The following is a 17,871-nucleotide window of genomic DNA, read 5'->3' as shown; positions in this document are numbered from 1 at the left end:
CTTGTTGATCAATGGAAAGAAGGCTCAGTGCGCCACCTACAAAACAGATTCTTTTTGGATGAAAAGAGAGCAGCGCGAGCTGTTTCCCCCCACGACTGATTGTAAGAGGCCAAAGAGGCTCACTGATGGTGTGAACGCAGACTCACTTGACAAATACCTTCGTATAATGCATATCTATAAAGTAGAAGAATTTTAAACTAAAGATTTACGGGATACCGAATTAGGGAATGTCCGTAATGCCTGTCACGAGTTCGTCGAATCACGCGAAATACCTTTCCCGTTGGTTTTAAAGTAAAAGCATTTCGATCCGATCTTGGGTTCGTTTGGTCTGGCGACAAGACGAACCTCTCTGTTCTGTTGATATGGCCGTCGTCGAGGAATTTGATTATTTATGTCGTTTATGCGCTACCAAAACGGGTATTCTAATGGGATTACCGATCTTCGAAGCCGGCGATCAGATGCGCAACATTGACAAGAAAATAGCCGCGTGCTTGCCACTGCAGGTAAAATCGTGCGTAAAGTTAGAAGTCCGATTTCATAGCAATCTTTCAGAGCTCTATCTTCACCCCCTCTTTTTAATTTAACTATAAATAGAGGATGAAAATTGGTGCAAGGTTTCACGATTTTGTAACAATGGTCAGCGTGTATGTTGATTTTAACTATACAAACGGTTTATACGAGCCCTTCAAAGATTGTGATGCCAGTTTATACTATACTTAAAGAAAAAAGAAATATTTGTTTGATTAATTCGTTAATTGTTTTCAGGTATCCATGAATGATCAACTGCCCAAGGTAGTGTGCGAAGAATGTGCTTACAAATTGGATCAATTGTTTGAGTTTCGTGAGAAATGCTTGCATACAGAAGGAATGTTTATGGAAATGTTGAAGGAAATTGCTAAAGACCAAGTTGTACGAATATCAAAGCATGATTTAGAGGAAGTGGAAGAGATGAACAGAATTCAAAGAAACATAGATAGAATACAGAATAATATTGATGATGTACAGAATCATGTCGATTCTCAAGATACGACAGAAGCTACTATACATACAATGCAAGTTATGGATGAAATGGATTTGGCTGGTGGTGAACAGGTTGTTACACAAGAAGAAATAGGACAACAAGATGCTGGTATCGAGGTTACAGGTATCGACTGTTTAAGTGGCGATACTGTCAGAATGGTCAACGAACATATACGAGAAGTAAATGAACTGATAAACCTACTTTTTGGCTTGAATATACTTGCTGGAATAAATTGTACTTTATATATTGAGATCATTTCTTAAATACAATACAGTAAGTCCTCAATGTATATGGTTAAATTGTCCTAAAGTTTTCTATATAAATCAAATAACATGAGAATATAAGTGAGGACACAGCTGCATAACTCGAGGACTTGCTGGATTTTAACCATTAGTGTCTATTACTTTACAAACATTACCTTAGAATATTTTTATTCTTCTGCATTACAGGTTTCCAATCATCAAATAGCTGTGCATCTGGAGGGTGATATGACTGTAGTTGGAAATTTAACAGTAAGCGAGCATTTAGGTCAGTTAGGAATAAATTATGTTACTTCCATAAGTCCAGAAGATCAAAGTCGAGAACAAATAGTACATTATTGTGACAGTATGAAGTATGACACAGGACCAATAAAACAGGGATATCGTAGATTGCAGGAGAGATTAGCTACAGAAGACCCAACAAGTGTACTTGAAAACAATGTAAGTATTTGAATTAGAATGAACTAAAATTAAATGCTTGGAAAACTCGCATTAATAAGTAACTGATATTTATTGTAAACAATTTCAATCTACAGGTACCACATGAGAGTAGTGATATAGAAGAAACACATGTTGGTGAGAATGAAACCCCGACGCACGTACCTCCTTCCCAAACAAATAATTTGGCGTCAACGAGCCAAGTCGCAACCGAAAGTACCGAAATATTAGTTGAATACACAAAAAGAGCAAAACATGCACTGTTGGAATCGACGTTAAATAATCCTACAATTGACGAAACAGGGTCCCATTGGTATGTATGTCCATTTTGTAACGAAGCGACGTTAGGGTCAAATAATATGATAGCACATTTTGAACAATACTTCTGTTGTTGTTCTTGTGGTCTGTATTATACGAGCGTAGACGCGTTAAATGTACATAAAGAACGGTGCGATGTACATAAAAATAAAATGATGAATAAAGAAAAGGAAGTCACAGAATCAGAATTAACGCCTTTGCAAAACGAGACGAACGTTGAAGAACAAAAGAAACAAACAACGGTAAGACAAAAATGGACGCCAAAAGTTTGCACTCATTGTGGAAAACAATATAGGACAAATTATAAATTGCAAGAACATATGCGAAAACATACTGGTGAAAAACCTTTTCAATGTGTCACTTGCGAAAAAGCATTTCGCAGTAAAATAGGGCTCGCTCAACACACGGCGACGCATACCGGACAATTCGATTACAATTGTTCCACGTGCGGTAAAGGTTTCCAGTCTAAAAGCTACCTTGTTCTCCACCAAAGAGTACATTCAGATTTAAAACCATTTCCGTGTAATACTTGCGGACAGCACTTCAAAACGAAACAATCTTTATTAGATCATCAAAACCGACATCTTGGTGTTAAACCGTATGTTTGTGAAATTTGTGGTAGAGGTTTCATAACTAAAGGACTCTGTAAAAGTCATCAAAAGATACATTCAGGCATGGATAATCGTCAATATCCGTGCGTGGTATGCAATAAAATGTTTGTTAGCAAAAGTTATCTTAATACGCACCTACGCATTCACACTGGCGAGAAACCGTATTTATGCGAAGTTTGTGGTAAAGGATTCTTAACACGCGTCGATCTGAAAATTCATTCGACGATGCACACTGGGGAGAAAAGTTTTAAATGCGATATGTGTGGTAAAGTGTTCGCCAGAAGGGCCGCGTTGAGATGTCACAGAAGATTACACACGGGTGAACGACCTTACAGATGCGATATTTGTGGTAAAACGTTCACACAATTTACTCCTATGGCCATACATAAAAGGCTGCATACAGGAGAGCGACCGTACGAATGCGATGCGTGTGGCAAAACATTTGTATCGAGATCAACTATGATGTGTCACAAAAAGAAACATCATACTACTACACCGACTGTAAAAAAAGAGGAACCACCAGTTGTTCCTCGTCCGAAAGAAACGAAAAATGTTTTACCAGCGGAGATTGTGCTTCGAGATTCTCAAGAGGGAATCCAAATTACCGCAGATTAAAAAACATTGAAATAATACAGACGATGGATGATAGAAAATAAAACATTGAGTCTGCATTTTATAAGAAGCGGCATTAGTCACCATGATGTATTCCTTTACTGTAGCATATGTGTTAAAGCTGTATACAAAGAATATATTTTCGAGAATTCTTTGCAAGGGGTAAATGTATGTTTCCTAAAGCCACCCTGTACATTTAGAAAAGAAAAAAAAAATTAATTTACGCAATCATTTACATTTTCTCCATTTTTATGTCGGTATGAATATTTTGTCGTAGTATGTTGTTTCCTTTAGGTTATATACTTTTTCTATTTACGATATGTATTATTCTAAAAGGATACTTTAAAGATGAACAATTGCTGTTAATTAAGCCACAAAATATATAGTCAACTTAAAAATAAGTTATCAAATTGATAACCATATTATAAGTTTATCAGTCTACATATTACATTACAGGAAATAGTTTTTCAATTTATACTCAGTTTTCCTAATTACGCATAATAATACTTAGTAATATTTGTAACATATGTTTGAAGATATGTATAATTCAAGTAGTAAGTATAAGTTTTTTTTAACTTAATGATCAAACAACATGTTTTTTATTGAAAAAAAATTCGAATCGTTTGATAATATTATCGAAAGTTACTAAATGAAAACGAAATAAATTAATTTATAATTTCTTTTGAAGAAATGCCACATGGTATCGTTCATAAAACAATATGAATCTTGTTTAGAAACATATTTAAGTATGTTAAACAAAATGAAATTTTTCGTTTTATTACATAAACATATGAAAATTTACACTTCATATTCTATGTGCATTAAAAACTGTTACAAACACTACTCGAAAATTAGAAGATGCAGCTTTTACTATCTACAATACAAAATATGATTATCATAAGGAAAGTGAAATATTTTCTTATCAGTGCTAGTAAAATATCAACATATTATTTAATAAATCAAAGGCTGATAGCTACTTTTATTGCAAGGAAATGCTATAGATAGAATGGTGATTATATCTCGTTAATGACATAATTTTATAAATTTTACAGAAGATTAGAATTATATATATGATCGCCTTTAACACGACGTATATTTCTGTGGCATCTCAGCTATTCTCTTTCAAATAAAACAGCTTTCAGCACTATACAAAGTAGAAAATGTGATATATAATAATAAATCGATTACATTATTTGTAAATTTGTGATGATTGTAATATTATTATTGACAAATCTTCTCGATAAAAAATATAAAAACTTTACAGTCACCTTCACAGTTATTTTTAAGTTTTATATACCTATACACATCATTAATATTCGTTTATTTATTGATACTTCAGTCAAAAGAAAGTTGAAAATAATCAAGTAACTTGCACAAAAGATTTCATTAATTTAGTTAGCAATAAGGAAAATCCAAATTAGCGGAAAGAATCATCGATTTTATTAAAAATTCTTTTTATTTCGAAACTGTATTAAATAATAATATTAATGACAAGAGCTGCTATATCGGTAGTTGGCTTGAAATTGTCTTTTTGCAGTAATAACATAATACAGGCATTACGCGCGTACGTCGGTATTTTAAAAAATGGACATAAACTTATTCTTGTCTTTAACTACATTATTACACTGACCTGTTACGCAGCTATTACATATGCACACACAGTGTGTTTCATAATGTGTATGTGTCTAGCGTGATAACAATTTCCATTATAATCGCTGTTTGTATTGCCCTACATCGTCCTACAATTGACAACAAATATTTAATCTATAATTTGACATTAACTACCTATGCAAGGCATCGATGACGATATATTTACTTCGTTACTTTTCCGTCTATACTATAAGTTAGGGGGCCCCTAAAAATTACAAGGATAGTGAGTTAACGGCTACACTGAATTTCACGATATACGTTAATTTGTTGAAAATTATTTAAGCATTCGCCATGCGTTACCCCATCAAATTTGGTAAATACAAAATACATATAAAATTGTAAACGGCCGCGATAAAAAGAAAAACTTATAGAAAAATGTAATAATGTAAGATACAAAATACGTCCATCGTTGTTTGACATGTGTTTAACCTCTCGATATAAATATTTGTAACTTTTCTTTCTTTCTTTCTTTTAATTTTCCTTTTAAAATCACTTTTATTCTGATACGCCCAAACTTTGCTATTATATAAACATTACTGTAAGCGTGCAGGTATAGGGGCCCTCACTAACTCGGTGATCGATGGTGTTAACAAATTCTCTAATATTGGATTACATATGTATCTTACAAAGCACCACGATCTAAAATTACACAATACATATAGGGTGTGTCACTTATTTGATACAAACTACAAGCAGGCAATCGGATGTGCAACTCTTGTACTTTGTTTTTAACCCTTAGCTTGTATATGTAAATAGAATTTTATTGTTCATCGTACAGATAAATATTGACAATTGAGAGTGGGTAACAATCGGTGAAAAATGGAAATAAACACAGTTTACAATATTAAAACCATTAAATATATACATACACGATCATCACTGAACACCCTATATATTTTGTCTAGTTGTCACTTACACAATAATAAGCAAACATACATTTTAGTCGAGATTTGATTCAAACAACATAATATTATTTCAATAGAATCAATATATCATCAGCGAGTCTGTGTTTATTCAAATGTCGTACGAACACTGTTGCAGATATTTTCTTCTTTGCCGATGTTACATTTGGTAAAAAGAGTACAGCTATTTAAAAATGTTCGTGATTATATTGATCCCAAAACTGATTTTTAACTTTCTATGTTTACATATAAACTTAGCATAGTCACAGCAGCGTGTTTAAATTCATAGACGTAAAATTCAACTACTTAGGAACGCAAAAGGATTGCTAGAAAGGAAGGATTCTCGTAATTGCTAATGTACGTAACTAAACAAATGTCCATAAAATAATAATAACGAAAGACGATTTGATCAAATAAAAAAATACACGCGGTCTGAGAAGATATGAATTCGCTTAGTAAAATTATAAATACACCATCAAATTTCCGTCTTCAATTCGGGATAAAATGAGATAAAGTAATAGTCAATATACTCTCCGACATCAGTTCGTAAATATTTTTATGACAAGAGGTTTTGGCAGCACGTGCATTATACACAGACAAAGACAGACTAGCATAAAAGCCAGTGTTTTTAATAAATCTTAATAATAATAATAATAAAAATAGATAATACGCGAGAATAAAAAAAAATAGAGCACTGCTTTAAAATAACATTACAGTGTCAAATAAAAGAATTAGAAATCTGATAATGTATTTATGAACACAAGACACAAGAAATGAAATATGCTACGTATACATTTTATTTTATATACAGTGTTTGTTAATCAATTAAAAACGATTATTCGTTCTTTTCATGGATCCGTGAAGTGATAACATTCTATAGTCCAACATATACAAATAACAGAAAATCTAATTACACGAACTTAATATAAATTATAAATTATTTACTTGTAAAACAAAAAGAGGATTTCATATACTTAACGATAAAAAAGGAACCAATGGTTATCGGGAAAGTATTTTTTTCTTGTTTCGCTCGTCACATATCCGTGAAATAATATTCAATTGTGAAACATATTTACTGATACTGTATTTGCAATAAAGCTAATTCAAAAGCTAGGGAACTTATTCGATAAAGTAAATCATATTTCGCTACTAAATAGCAACAATACAATACAAAAATTGCGTAGTGCAAAATATTTTAACACTCACATATTTGAGCACCTATATTAAATTAAGAATCATTATTTCTTCTATATAATTGTATAATTTTGCAACTGATGTTGTTTTACATTTTTTTTTTTCATTGTTCTATCGTTTTAACATTTCTGAGTGATTAGCAACATAAAATTGCCACAAATATTAAATTATTCACAATTGTAACAGCGATGTAGTCCATCATCAGTCTTTCTCTCATTTCTATATCTGTCATGGTTCATTTCTTTGTAGTCATTATAATATGTATGCATACTTGTGTCTGTGGTGGCTTGAAGCACTCATGAGACTAAAAAGCATGTCTGAATATTATTTATTCCAAAACAAGAATTTTTTTTTATTGTATTACAGGAGAGTTAGAGGAAGGGAGTGTCTTGGTCCTCTTTTGATATTAGATTTTGTATACACATTCGTTTATATTCAAACAGTACCACTTTTTAAGTCCTCATGGTGGAGAATTAATTTGTGAATTATACATAAAGATAATGAGAAGTTTGTAGTTTCTACGATTTATGAAGTTACTCGGTCTTATTATCAATGCTAAAGAATAGGTTACGCTACTTCATACACTCGGAAAGGAGGAGTACCTACAGCGATATAAGTGCTCTTCTGGTTCCTTAATTTACATTACTGTTTAACAATTGGACGATTTTAATTATAAACACGTGATTTAGAATTGTATATTTTGTAAATTACACGATTTCACTGAAATATCAAACACGTTAACTTTAATTTTGAAAATGGTGGCTAGACCACCCACAGACACTGGTGATAGAACATTTTCTCTCCTACCTTTGAATCAGTATTTTCTTCTTTTCAATAATTTCTTCTAATTCCACGTTAATCAATGACTCATGTAAAAGTTAACGCAATCGCCACACGACATCATTTTATCAGAGTAAATTCTTCTAACAACGTGCCGTATGTAATCAAGCAATATCAGCGTACAGCGGTATAATTACTGCTTTGTTCACGTTTTATAGCAGCCATTTTATTTTTTTACAATTTATAATTACTTTTATATTACTCGCATCCAATTAATCATATCAAATGCGGATATTTTTGTTTGTAGACAAAAGGACTCAGATAATAATAAAAATATTGAAATAAAATTGACAACAATTGCATACAGGGTAAGAAATACTTTCAAATTTATCATCTCTAGAAAACCTGTTCTCATAAATGAAACATTTTTGCATGACAAAGTATGTTTCGAATATTGTTGTTCTGTTAACAGTATCAAATAGACCTGATTTTACTGAATAAATTGATGGTGAATGTAATCGAATTAAATAAAGTCATTTGCGCATATACCTACTATTATTGCTCTAAAACTACAGCACTGATAAACGGATCCAAAATGTTGATCATTGTGTACAACTTTTCTTCATCACAGGGTGTAGTAAATTTAAGTATACCACCCTAAAATATATCTAATTTATTTACAGTACTTCAAAATAAAATTGAAGGCTAATTAGAATTCAAATTCAAATCGGATCGTTAGCAGACATCAACGACATGACATAATATTATATACCTTAGAAATGATTTCACGTTTATATTTTATAAATTTAAGAACGATAGTAAGTTACTTACGATGCTACTTAAGCGTCTGTTTAAGATGGCGCATGAGGCGACTGCCAACGTCGTGTACCTCAGGCCATTGTTTGAGCACGAACACTATGCCCATTACAACAAACATAGTCGTTAGTATGCGCACCCTGCACATGAAACAATGAGGCTTAGTACAGCTGCAACAGATGCGAAAACAAAATGAAACAAATATTATAATAAATTAAATCCAAACAAGCAGAGTCTACTTGAAGTAAAAATTTCGATCGTTAGTTTGGACCCTCTTCGGTGTACAAAATACAGTTTGATTATTTGTACATTATTATGTATAAACAATCGTATCTTGTATAGTGAAGAGGGTCCAAACTAAGACTCGAAATGTTTATTTGAAATAAACTATGCTTATCCGGACTACATTCATTACAATATTTGTTTTGAATGTGAAAAACAATGTATACGCATACAGTCTTAACAAAATAAAACAATGACTGCTTAAAATAAAAATCTGATAACAATGTACACGATTATAAATGAGGATGTACATGAGAACAGAAAAATAAGTGGATATGATTTCATACAAATGTATAGAAAAGTTAATTTATTATTGTATAGTGATTGTCATTATAAGAAAGAAAATATAGTCGTTCCGTAAAATCGTTGTGGTTACGATAATATTACTCGCTTCAATGATATATCCTCTAATTTGACTGAAAAGGAAAAGGTAGTTAAAATAAGTACTATACCTGGTCCTAAGGAAAGGCATCATTATACCAGCACCCGTCGCAACAAGAAGTAGAATAACTTGCAACACTGTTAATAATACATTTATGAGTTTTACAACCAATGCTCTCGCATTGCTATTATCTAAACCTTCCAAAGTGACATATTGTTGGTGTTGTTGTTGCTGGTGTTCCATTGTAGAAATTTTCGTTTGGTAACTCTCCAACATTTCATGTATGTCTCTTAAGCGATCTTCGCTTTGGTATCGTACTTTTTCTTCCATATCCGTTATGGCTTGTTTCAAATTTTCTACTTCGTTTTGGTGCAGTTCGGTTAGATCGTTAATTTGTTCTTCCAAACGTTCGCTTCTAAAGCGTTCCTCTTGCAAAGCATGGGAAAGAAATGTCACCTCTTGTTGCAAAGTCTACAATCGTTCAATAACAGAGTATGTAAATCTATTAATACTGCAACAATTTAAGAACATCGACCAAAGGATTCTACAAAACAGAACGAACCTTTAAGCTTTCTAATTTTTCTCTCATCCGATCTTGATTTTCCCTGTGTTCTTTTAATTCCGAGTAAATAGACTTCAGGCTAAGCGCATTGTTACTGTCACACGTATGTCCTTGTCGTCTACTACCAGGTCCACTTTCACTTGTAACACTAGAACACTCCGAGCCTTCTTCAGACGGAAATTTCATTCCTGCTGCACTATGGGTAGACCCTAAACTACATCCACCGGGAAGTGTGGCTGATCCGTGATGTGTCTTTTCATCTTCAACACTAGCGTTATCTCCATTACCTGCACGCGGTGTATCGTTTACATAAAAAGTCGAGCCATCTGCAGAGACACAGACGCCGCAAATTAGAATGTTATCCAATACCAAATTATTCGCCTTTTTTAACAACTAATTTGTTTATTTAGGTCTTCATACTGAGATGTTTCTGTTGACTAATGTAGACATCGTATGCGACTAATGTGTTATGGTAAATTTTGTGATTAATTATAATTTAAAAAAAAAAAACAACGTTTTTTGTGTGTACAACTATCATTGAGTTTCTCTTAATTTACAGTCACTATTTTTTAAAGACATTATATTCTCGATCGAAAACTGCGTTTGGCAGATGTATTGGATAACTAATATAAAAGAAAGCAAGTGTTTGAATTATGAAAGCCGCTAAAGAGTACAAAGCAAAGTTAGTAAATAATACGGTCCGGTAACACAGATTCAAAGCTTATAATAAGTAAACATAACATTCTGATATGAACATTGTTTTATAAATTAAACGTGTATACGGACGAAATTAGTTTGTTGTAACAAAAAAAAACAACAATATAAGTAATTTAGACGCTTAATTTACGGAAAAGTAAAAACACGCATGGTGCATAAATTATAGAGTAGGGTGTGTACAAGGAATGTGAGGGAAGAAATATATTATAGAATATTGAAGAGTACAGTACAATGTACCAAAAAGATTAAGACAAAATGTTACTTACTACTCTCAACTGCCATGGCAGCACAAAACATTAAATGATATTTATCCTTCAATTATAGACACAGTATAGATTAACATAAAATTAAAATAATTTTTAGTGTATTTACACACACATATGTATTTTGTAAATAAATAAATATGTGTACTATTGCTTGCCAGATTAAAGTTTATTAGCAGAAAGCAACATGTACTGGTGAGAGTGCTTTTTAAACACAACATTTTAATTGACATTTCATATATAAATTTGTTTTAAACAATACCATGTTAAATAAATAAAACAATTAATAATAAAAATTACTTACGTGATAAAGTATTTATATTATCAGCACTACCAAATTTGTTCTTTATTAAGTGTGCAAATTCCCTTGGTTTGGACATTACACTTCTGAAATATTTAAGAAATATAATAGTGATTAAAAGGATCATCTTGATAAAAATTTATTTTTATATCTGATCAATTTATATAATTTCTAAATTACTATTATAACACTTCAATACTAGTCTACTATTAAACTCAAATTTATAATGTCAATATAAGCGTCTACAAGATACACAAATATTTTTACATTGTTTACATCACTACTTCAATGGATACGTTTATTTTTGTGCAATAACATTTCTTTAAAATAGAACAACAAAGATGAATGTAACTCAAGGAAAGTGTTAAGTATATTATTTCGAAATCTATTTTTACGCGAACACTCACCCTGAAAAACCAGTGATTCCATCCCTTATATTGCCACCCACGTTTCTGGAAGTGAGTCTTAAATTAGATGAAAATATCATTCTCTACACTTAGAAGAATAAAAGATGAATTGAAGAAGGAATGAACAAAAAAACATACATTTGTACTGAATTAATCATTTACAAAATATGTAGTACTATTAATTAGCATTAAACTATAATTACCTTAAACTACATATGTACAACTTCTACTCTACTTATATTAGCGTTTTACATACGTGTGGACTCGTAAGTATATTTTTTTTTCTTTACCACTATACTAATTCAATTAAGAAACTGTACATATTATCGAGAACAAAAAATTATACTTACTTAAGCCCTTGTCCCATATCACGAAGCACTTCTCGAGGTTGTCTGTGACTCGTAGGCGCACCATTTAATTCGTAATGTTTTAACTTTTTTGTATAACTTTCCAATTTTTTTTGAAGTTGAGAAATACTGTGCGCTGATTTTTGATTTTTCTTCTCAAATACTGCCTTGATTCTAGTAAGCTGCTGCTTATCTGCATTAGCAGCTAACTTTAAATATTCGTTAACGTTTTCTGAAATGAAGTAGTTGTTTCTACATGTAATCATAACTCAAAAATGCTATGTTAATGAGTTATTAACTTCGGTGAATTACCATCTCGTGTTGTTTGTTCTATTTTTATAAGTTCTCGTGTTTTAGCAATTTTACTTTGAATGTGTTCAATAGCTTGACAAACACGAGCAGAACTTGTGTCGACATCGTCGGTTATTAATTCAGAGGAGCCATTTGATAGGAACGATTGTGTTGCATGATATTGTTCCTACAAATAAATTAAATATTATTGTAGGATATATGTATAACAACACACATTTTTTGTCTGTGTAATAATAAACAATACTTAGTTCATGATTGGGCTTTGAATACTTAAAGATTGAGATACTCATTTACAATGCCACTTAGAACATTATGCAAATAACTACTACATTTATGAACTTTGATTATACAGTTATGGTTTATGACCTTGCAATACAGTGTGATTGTCACTGGATACACAATAACATCATATTACATAAGCAACTTTACATAAGGGAGCACAATTATATTTGCTATCGTGATAAATATTTCAAAGAATAATGTTGAGTTAGCAAACAATTATTTCAATACCTTCCCATATATAACAATTTTGTTGAAAGATAGCAAAAGTAAGTATCATTATTCTCAACAGGCCTTTGGTCAACGTATTCCTTCAATGGATGGATGAATGAATGAATGAATGAATATATAATGCATAATAGTTTATTTATGAAAATGTATGTTCTTGACGTGTATATAGATAACTATGTAAATTTTGAAAAAAACCATGATTAGTACTGAGTGAGTAAAAAGTTCAATAAGAAACAACTGCTTAGTGCTTTAGTTTAGAAGATTTATTAATAGGAATAAAATATTACAGGGAACAGATTTGATTACATGATGTGATATGCTTCTTTGTTATACTACATGAAATGACTTTGAAACATTCAAAACTAAAGATATTTTTACATAACTAAGTTACATACTCCTTCATCATCAGTTGGTGGGTGAATATTTGGCACAAACTCGTCTGGTTCGGCAGTGATTAAATTGGTATTTGGTTCATCCATGGCATCACCTACTCGAATCACAGTTCCTGGTGATTTTTGTCTACTACCTTTCATGCTGACAATACCTCCACCACCACTACTTCCACTGGCTGTACTACCCTCCCCTGTTTGGGAACTGCGAAGTCAAATTTAATTTTGTACTCTTCTCCTTTTATTTACTTTATAGCTTTAGCTTAACTTTTTTTTGTTTAGCAACTTAATTTTCATATTTGTAAGACTGAAATTAGTGTATATTGTATCATTAGGTACATGGTACCAAAGCACAAGCTTCTGAACTTTTCAGTTTCATGTAAAATACTATAAAAAAATAAAGACTTTTAATCTTAATCTATGTAGACACGTATGTTAAAATGAGGTATCTAAAATAAACCAGGTCTTACAGTGAAGCATTACGTGTTTTTGGTGTACGTTCCAAACTAGCTGGTATTTGTTGAGTGGTAGTCAATGAATTTCCTCTATTGGGTGATGTACTGCGTGAATTATTCTTACTTGAAGCGGTTACCATCAAATTAGCCATTCCCTTTTTCTGCAAAATTTGTCATCTAACTACTTTGTTGTTACCATATTTCTGCTAAATCTATGAACTCGTTTATTTTAAAAATTGAGACAATAACAATCGAAAAACTGTTTCATATGAATCACCCAATTCACATTGCACACAAGTATTTCACTTTTAACTTCCTCCAGAGCATGTGTTATATTGTCAATTTACATGATATCGTTATCACGTACATGGTATGTCTATATTTTACAACGTGTTATCACACCCAAAAAGACATTCTTTATTCAATATTATTAAAATGAGACATACATGTTCTTTTATATCAAATTTAACTGCTTGAAATGAATACATAGTATTTATCAATAAAACAATTTGTACATCAATGTAATGTAAAGCTATAATGAATTCATGTAGTAATTTTATCTGTTATCATTGTGAACCAATAAAAAGATAACAAGCATATATTCAAGTAGCAAAAGTGATCAATTGTAATACAACTGTATATCATGTCTTTGTCTTCCATGTATCTACTTTAAGTTACAGTTTTCTGTGAGGGTGATATTATCTAATCTAAACTTTGTGTATGCATATATGGATTGTACTTGTCCAGAAATAGTATACATATAGGATATTTGGGTTAAACAGTACATTATCATTACATTTTGGAGTCAAAGTATATATTTACTTTAATGGTATAATTACAAAGTAATTAATAATTTTAATGAAAGTATTTATTGACTTATTAATATAATCGCAGAAGCAATAATATGCGACATTGTAAATGTAATTAACAGTCCAAATTATCAAAAATAATGTTAACAGTTCATTTTTTCGAGCGAAATTATAAATGAATAATTCACTTAAAAAACATGCTCTCCTAATCAAAGAACTTCTGAGAAAGATTGTGAGACAATTCTTTCACATTCTATCACCTTTAACCTAATCCTTTAACTGATGAATCACTCTTATCATCATAATTATACTATCGGCATTGCTTCTGGACTATGACCAATATATTACGCGGCAAAAAGTACAAGTAACGTAGAATAGTAAAAACTTCACCTATTTGTAATTAACGAAAGTTTCAAATAATAATTAAATGTAATACATGATACATCGAAATTTATAATAATCGAAAACACATTAAAAAAATACATAATATCAACAAACACATACAACTAAATTTAATACTAAATTTCTTATTTATTTTCTATAAATCAAATGCGATACAATACAGAATAAATAAACATTTGTAACTTGTTTTGTATTCTTTCAAAATGCTACCCATTTTATTAGACAAAATTTCACTGGTAAATAAAAATACGAAACACACAACAAAATGTTGTCACGAATCTTTTAAAACGACTGACATATATATTCAACCATATTACGGTTGTCATGTAAACTAAGTAATTCTAACGTAAATAACAACATTATAGAATACGCGGAACGTAAAAATTTCTTGAAAATTCACTGTTTCGTATCCCGAAATTTCATCGAGAAATCACGTATCGCGGTAGAAAGATACCAGGAACGAGGAAATTTAAAATAACACATGTTTGTATATCTGGGCGAGGACTGACGATATTCAACAACCTGTGATATTACGTTACTATCGTGACTCGTTTATGCATGTACATCACTCGCGATTATGTGTAGGTTCAAAAGATATATAGAAGGCGATTGTCCCACCCCTTTCACACCGATATATTGTGAAATAGGGTACGGCCGTCGGATAAAAACAAACGATCTGTCAAAAATTAGGCGCCAGTTTGACGCCCGTTTTAGAGAAATATTCGTGACTTACCCTTTTTACCGCCATATACACGTAGCACGGGGTTGAAGCATGTTTCGTTCGGCGTAATGTCACACGAATACACAAAGAGTGTCCTTTGCTTTAATACGTTCTCTCTGTCGTTTCTGGTCAATCAAAGGATCGCCGTCGTTATCGTTTTTCACGGGCGTGTCATTGCTCACTGTTCCACATCGTCGCACTATCCACTGCAATGTTAATAAATAAAATCCACTGTGTCGTTCCCAAACACTTGATCGATGGTAAACTCATTCAGAAACACCACGAAATGCGCACACAATGCGACACATTCAGCCGATACCGCTTCGTTACTTCACAACTCGACAGTGGAATACGCCAAACGGGGCATAGAGCAACGAACGCAGAGGAGGGGGTAAACACAACCGATATAACAACACCACCGACTGATCTTCCGATTCCTAGGGATATTTACTAGGAGCGTATGATTTGTCGATAACGCACTACCGTATCTTACGGGTTCTTAATTGGTGATTTTTAATTGTAAACCATCATTGTATAAATTTTAACAACTGAACAGAATTCTTCAAACAAGCTCTTTCGCTCTTTCTCAATTGTCTTTTCCGAGATATCTTGGGTTTATTTAAACATGTCAAACCTAAATGTATATAACAGTATACAACTGTAAATAAAATAATTCCAATAGTAACGCGAAAAATTAAATTTTCTCTGTAGCTGTGTCTTTGCCAAATGTGAATATTTCAAACATATGTATATTCTTCAAAGTTAAAAGGAAATATTGTCTAAACACCGCAATACAACTTCATATCAATACTTGAAAGTGGTATTACAGCTTATGCGGCTGTTACTTGCTTTATATATTAACAATGTGGTACGTCATATTTAATACGAGATTGTGTGCCCTTAAAGTTCTGTCTGGTCAACTCTCTTGGCAACATTCATCGATTTACGTCAAAAACCATACGGGAACGTTAGAACACTTGTTACTAGGTATTAGATACGATCCTGGCCTTGCAAATTACTAGACATTCGGGCATCCTCGGTTAAGTTCGGATTAGACGAACACTGCGCAGAGAGTGAACGCATTTGACCACTATTCACGATTTATTTGCATTCCCAATGTTTAGTTTTGCAAGGCATGCATGCAAACGACCAAGTGCAAACCTTCTTTACCATTTACATATATTCGACGATGATCGTCTAAATAATATCGAGCCTCGCGATAACGAGGAATTGATAGTATCGTTGATAGGTAGCAAGAATCTCCATTAAATTTGCTCACTGTTCGTCACTCAATTTTTTAAGCTTATCGAGGAGCGAATTCCCAAAGGAATTTTTATATTCAGGACTGATGGAGTCCAATAAACAGTAGGGCGTCTCGAAATGTACGTTGCCCGTGTTGGATCTATCGTCGTGTTGATTACCAACGATAGAAAATCCGGCGGCCGACAATTCTATGCAAAACTTCAAGCCCTCCAACGTGATTAGATTCAAGTAGATGCGCTGATTGGTACTTCGCAATTTCTCCGATACTTTTATGTCAATAACATGTTGCTTCACGTCATTGATGACAGCTTGGGCTTCGTGTTTCCACTGTTCTTCGTCCAGCACTTTGTCCGCCTCTTCCCTCATTCTTTCGTCTTGACAACGACGATGAGCAACTTCTCATCGATGTATGTAATATTCTACAGCGAATTGGCAACGATACAAATTATCTAGTTCCGTCAACGAAATGTTAGTCGCGATTACACCTCGCCCGTGTACGATCTACGTAGGGAACTAGCACGTGGACAGGTTAGATTCAGGGTCAAAGACCAAGATCGAACGATTATGTAATTTTGCTCGACCAAGTATTTGTTTTCAAGAGGTATAGAATATCGCTGTTTGGCGACGGCAGTGGCTAGAATCCGTGGTCAGCTTAGTCCTTGACATTGCGCCGTTACAAATTATACTGCACTCTCATTCCCACGTACCCACCAGTGCATGTGCACCGAATGCACTCCGTGTACTGACTGTAAATCGAGTCCGCGCAACTTCAAGACGCTGGCGGCGCCATCTACGAGAGACTCGCGCGACTAACTTTGCCGCAACCGTCGAACCAATTAAACGAGAAAACTTATTTATGCCGCCAAAATCGTAAACTATTTATTCAATAATGATTACGATTATACTACAATTTACTTTTGAAATCGCGTTGCGTAAACTTGGCGTTTCTCCGTTTACGCCCGCGTCGAACGTGATAACAATAGCTCGTTATTCATTACATAAATTTCCCGTTGAAAATTGTGAATTTTGATCTATTCCTGACAACGCAAGGTAGATGCACGCGTTGCTACATTATGCAATTCTGTTTGAGAGAATAGTGTCTCGATAGAATGAATGAAATATTTTTGCACTCTGTTGGAAAATGTGT

The 17,871-nt window shown here is 32.7% G+C and overlaps 3 protein-coding genes across 9 annotated transcripts; 1 reads left to right on the top strand and 2 right to left on the bottom strand.

Annotated features, from left to right (window-relative positions):
• The first annotated feature begins 106 nt into the window (after positions 1-106).
• LOC128877022 (zinc finger protein 260-like) lies at positions 107-4,519 on the top strand. Of its 2 annotated transcripts, none has more exons than XM_054123954.1 (4): positions 107-503; positions 766-1,200; positions 1,471-1,722; positions 1,818-4,519. In XM_054123954.1, the coding sequence occupies exons 1-4, from the start codon at positions 363-365 to the stop codon at positions 3,261-3,263; spliced, it is 2,274 nt and encodes a 757-aa protein (XP_053979929.1). In that variant the 5' UTR covers positions 107-362; the 3' UTR covers positions 3,264-4,519. The 2 variants fall into 2 exon arrangements, with proteins under 2 accessions (XP_053979929.1, XP_053979930.1); XM_054123955.1 differs by having other exon boundaries at positions 374-511.
• Positions 4,520-4,896: 377 nt separating this feature from the next.
• Positions 4,897-15,615, bottom strand: LOC128877023 (transmembrane and coiled-coil domains protein 2). Of its 6 annotated transcripts, none has more exons than XM_054123956.1 (11): positions 15,474-15,615; positions 13,545-13,690; positions 13,081-13,279; positions 12,176-12,341; positions 11,867-12,095; positions 11,517-11,561; positions 11,113-11,195; positions 9,829-10,154; positions 9,337-9,737; positions 8,618-8,772; positions 4,897-8,443 (listed from the first exon to the last, which is right to left on the bottom strand). In XM_054123956.1, the coding sequence occupies exons 1-10, from the start codon at positions 15,486-15,488 to the stop codon at positions 8,622-8,624; spliced, it is 1,761 nt and encodes a 586-aa protein (XP_053979931.1). In that variant the 5' UTR covers positions 15,489-15,615; the 3' UTR covers positions 4,897-8,443; positions 8,618-8,621. The 6 variants fall into 6 exon arrangements, with proteins under 6 accessions (XP_053979931.1, XP_053979932.1, XP_053979933.1 ...); XM_054123957.1 differs by having other exon boundaries at positions 8,618-8,742; XM_054123958.1 differs by having other exon boundaries at positions 9,829-10,115.
• Positions 15,474-17,707, bottom strand: LOC128877037 (GSK3-beta interaction protein). The gene is made up of 2 exons (XM_054123977.1): positions 16,632-17,707; positions 15,474-15,667 (listed from the first exon to the last, which is right to left on the bottom strand). Exon 1 carries the CDS (start codon positions 17,088-17,090, stop codon positions 16,737-16,739), a length of 354 nt encoding a protein of 117 aa, XP_053979952.1. The 5' UTR covers positions 17,091-17,707; the 3' UTR covers positions 15,474-15,667; positions 16,632-16,736.
• Between the last annotated feature and the right edge of the window lie 164 nt (positions 17,708-17,871).

Source organism: Hylaeus volcanicus, chromosome 5, assembly GCF_026283585.1.
Source record: "Hylaeus volcanicus isolate JK05 chromosome 5, UHH_iyHylVolc1.0_haploid, whole genome shotgun sequence".
Taxonomy (NCBI): Eukaryota; Metazoa; Arthropoda; class Insecta; order Hymenoptera; family Colletidae; genus Hylaeus; species Hylaeus volcanicus.
Note: the sequence above shows the minus strand (reverse complement) of the source record. Positions and strands in the feature narration are given on the sequence as shown.

Excerpts from the sequence above, each read along its gene's own strand:
- LOC128877022 (XM_054123954.1), top strand. The coding sequence starts at position 363 with ATGGCCGTCGTCGAGGAATTTGATTATTTATGTCGTTTATGCGCTACC. Across the intron at positions 504-765 it reads CCGCGTGCTTGCCACTGCAG|GTATCCATGAATGATCAACT; the intron begins GTAAAATCGTGC and ends AATTGTTTTCAG. Across the intron at positions 1,723-1,817 it reads CAAGTGTACTTGAAAACAAT|GTACCACATGAGAGTAGTGA; the intron begins GTAAGTATTTGA and ends TTCAATCTACAG.
- LOC128877023 (XM_054123956.1), bottom strand. Across the intron at positions 13,280-13,544 it reads AAAACACGTAATGCTTCACT|TTCCCAAACAGGGGAGGGTA; the intron begins GTAAGACCTGGT and ends TTGACTTCGCAG. Across the intron at positions 9,738-9,828 it reads AAAAATTAGAAAGCTTAAAG|ACTTTGCAACAAGAGGTGAC; the intron begins GTTCGTTCTGTT and ends GAACGATTGTAG.
- LOC128877037 (XM_054123977.1), bottom strand. The coding sequence starts at position 17,090 with ATGAGGGAAGAGGCGGACAAAGTGCTGGACGAAGAACAGTGGAAACAC.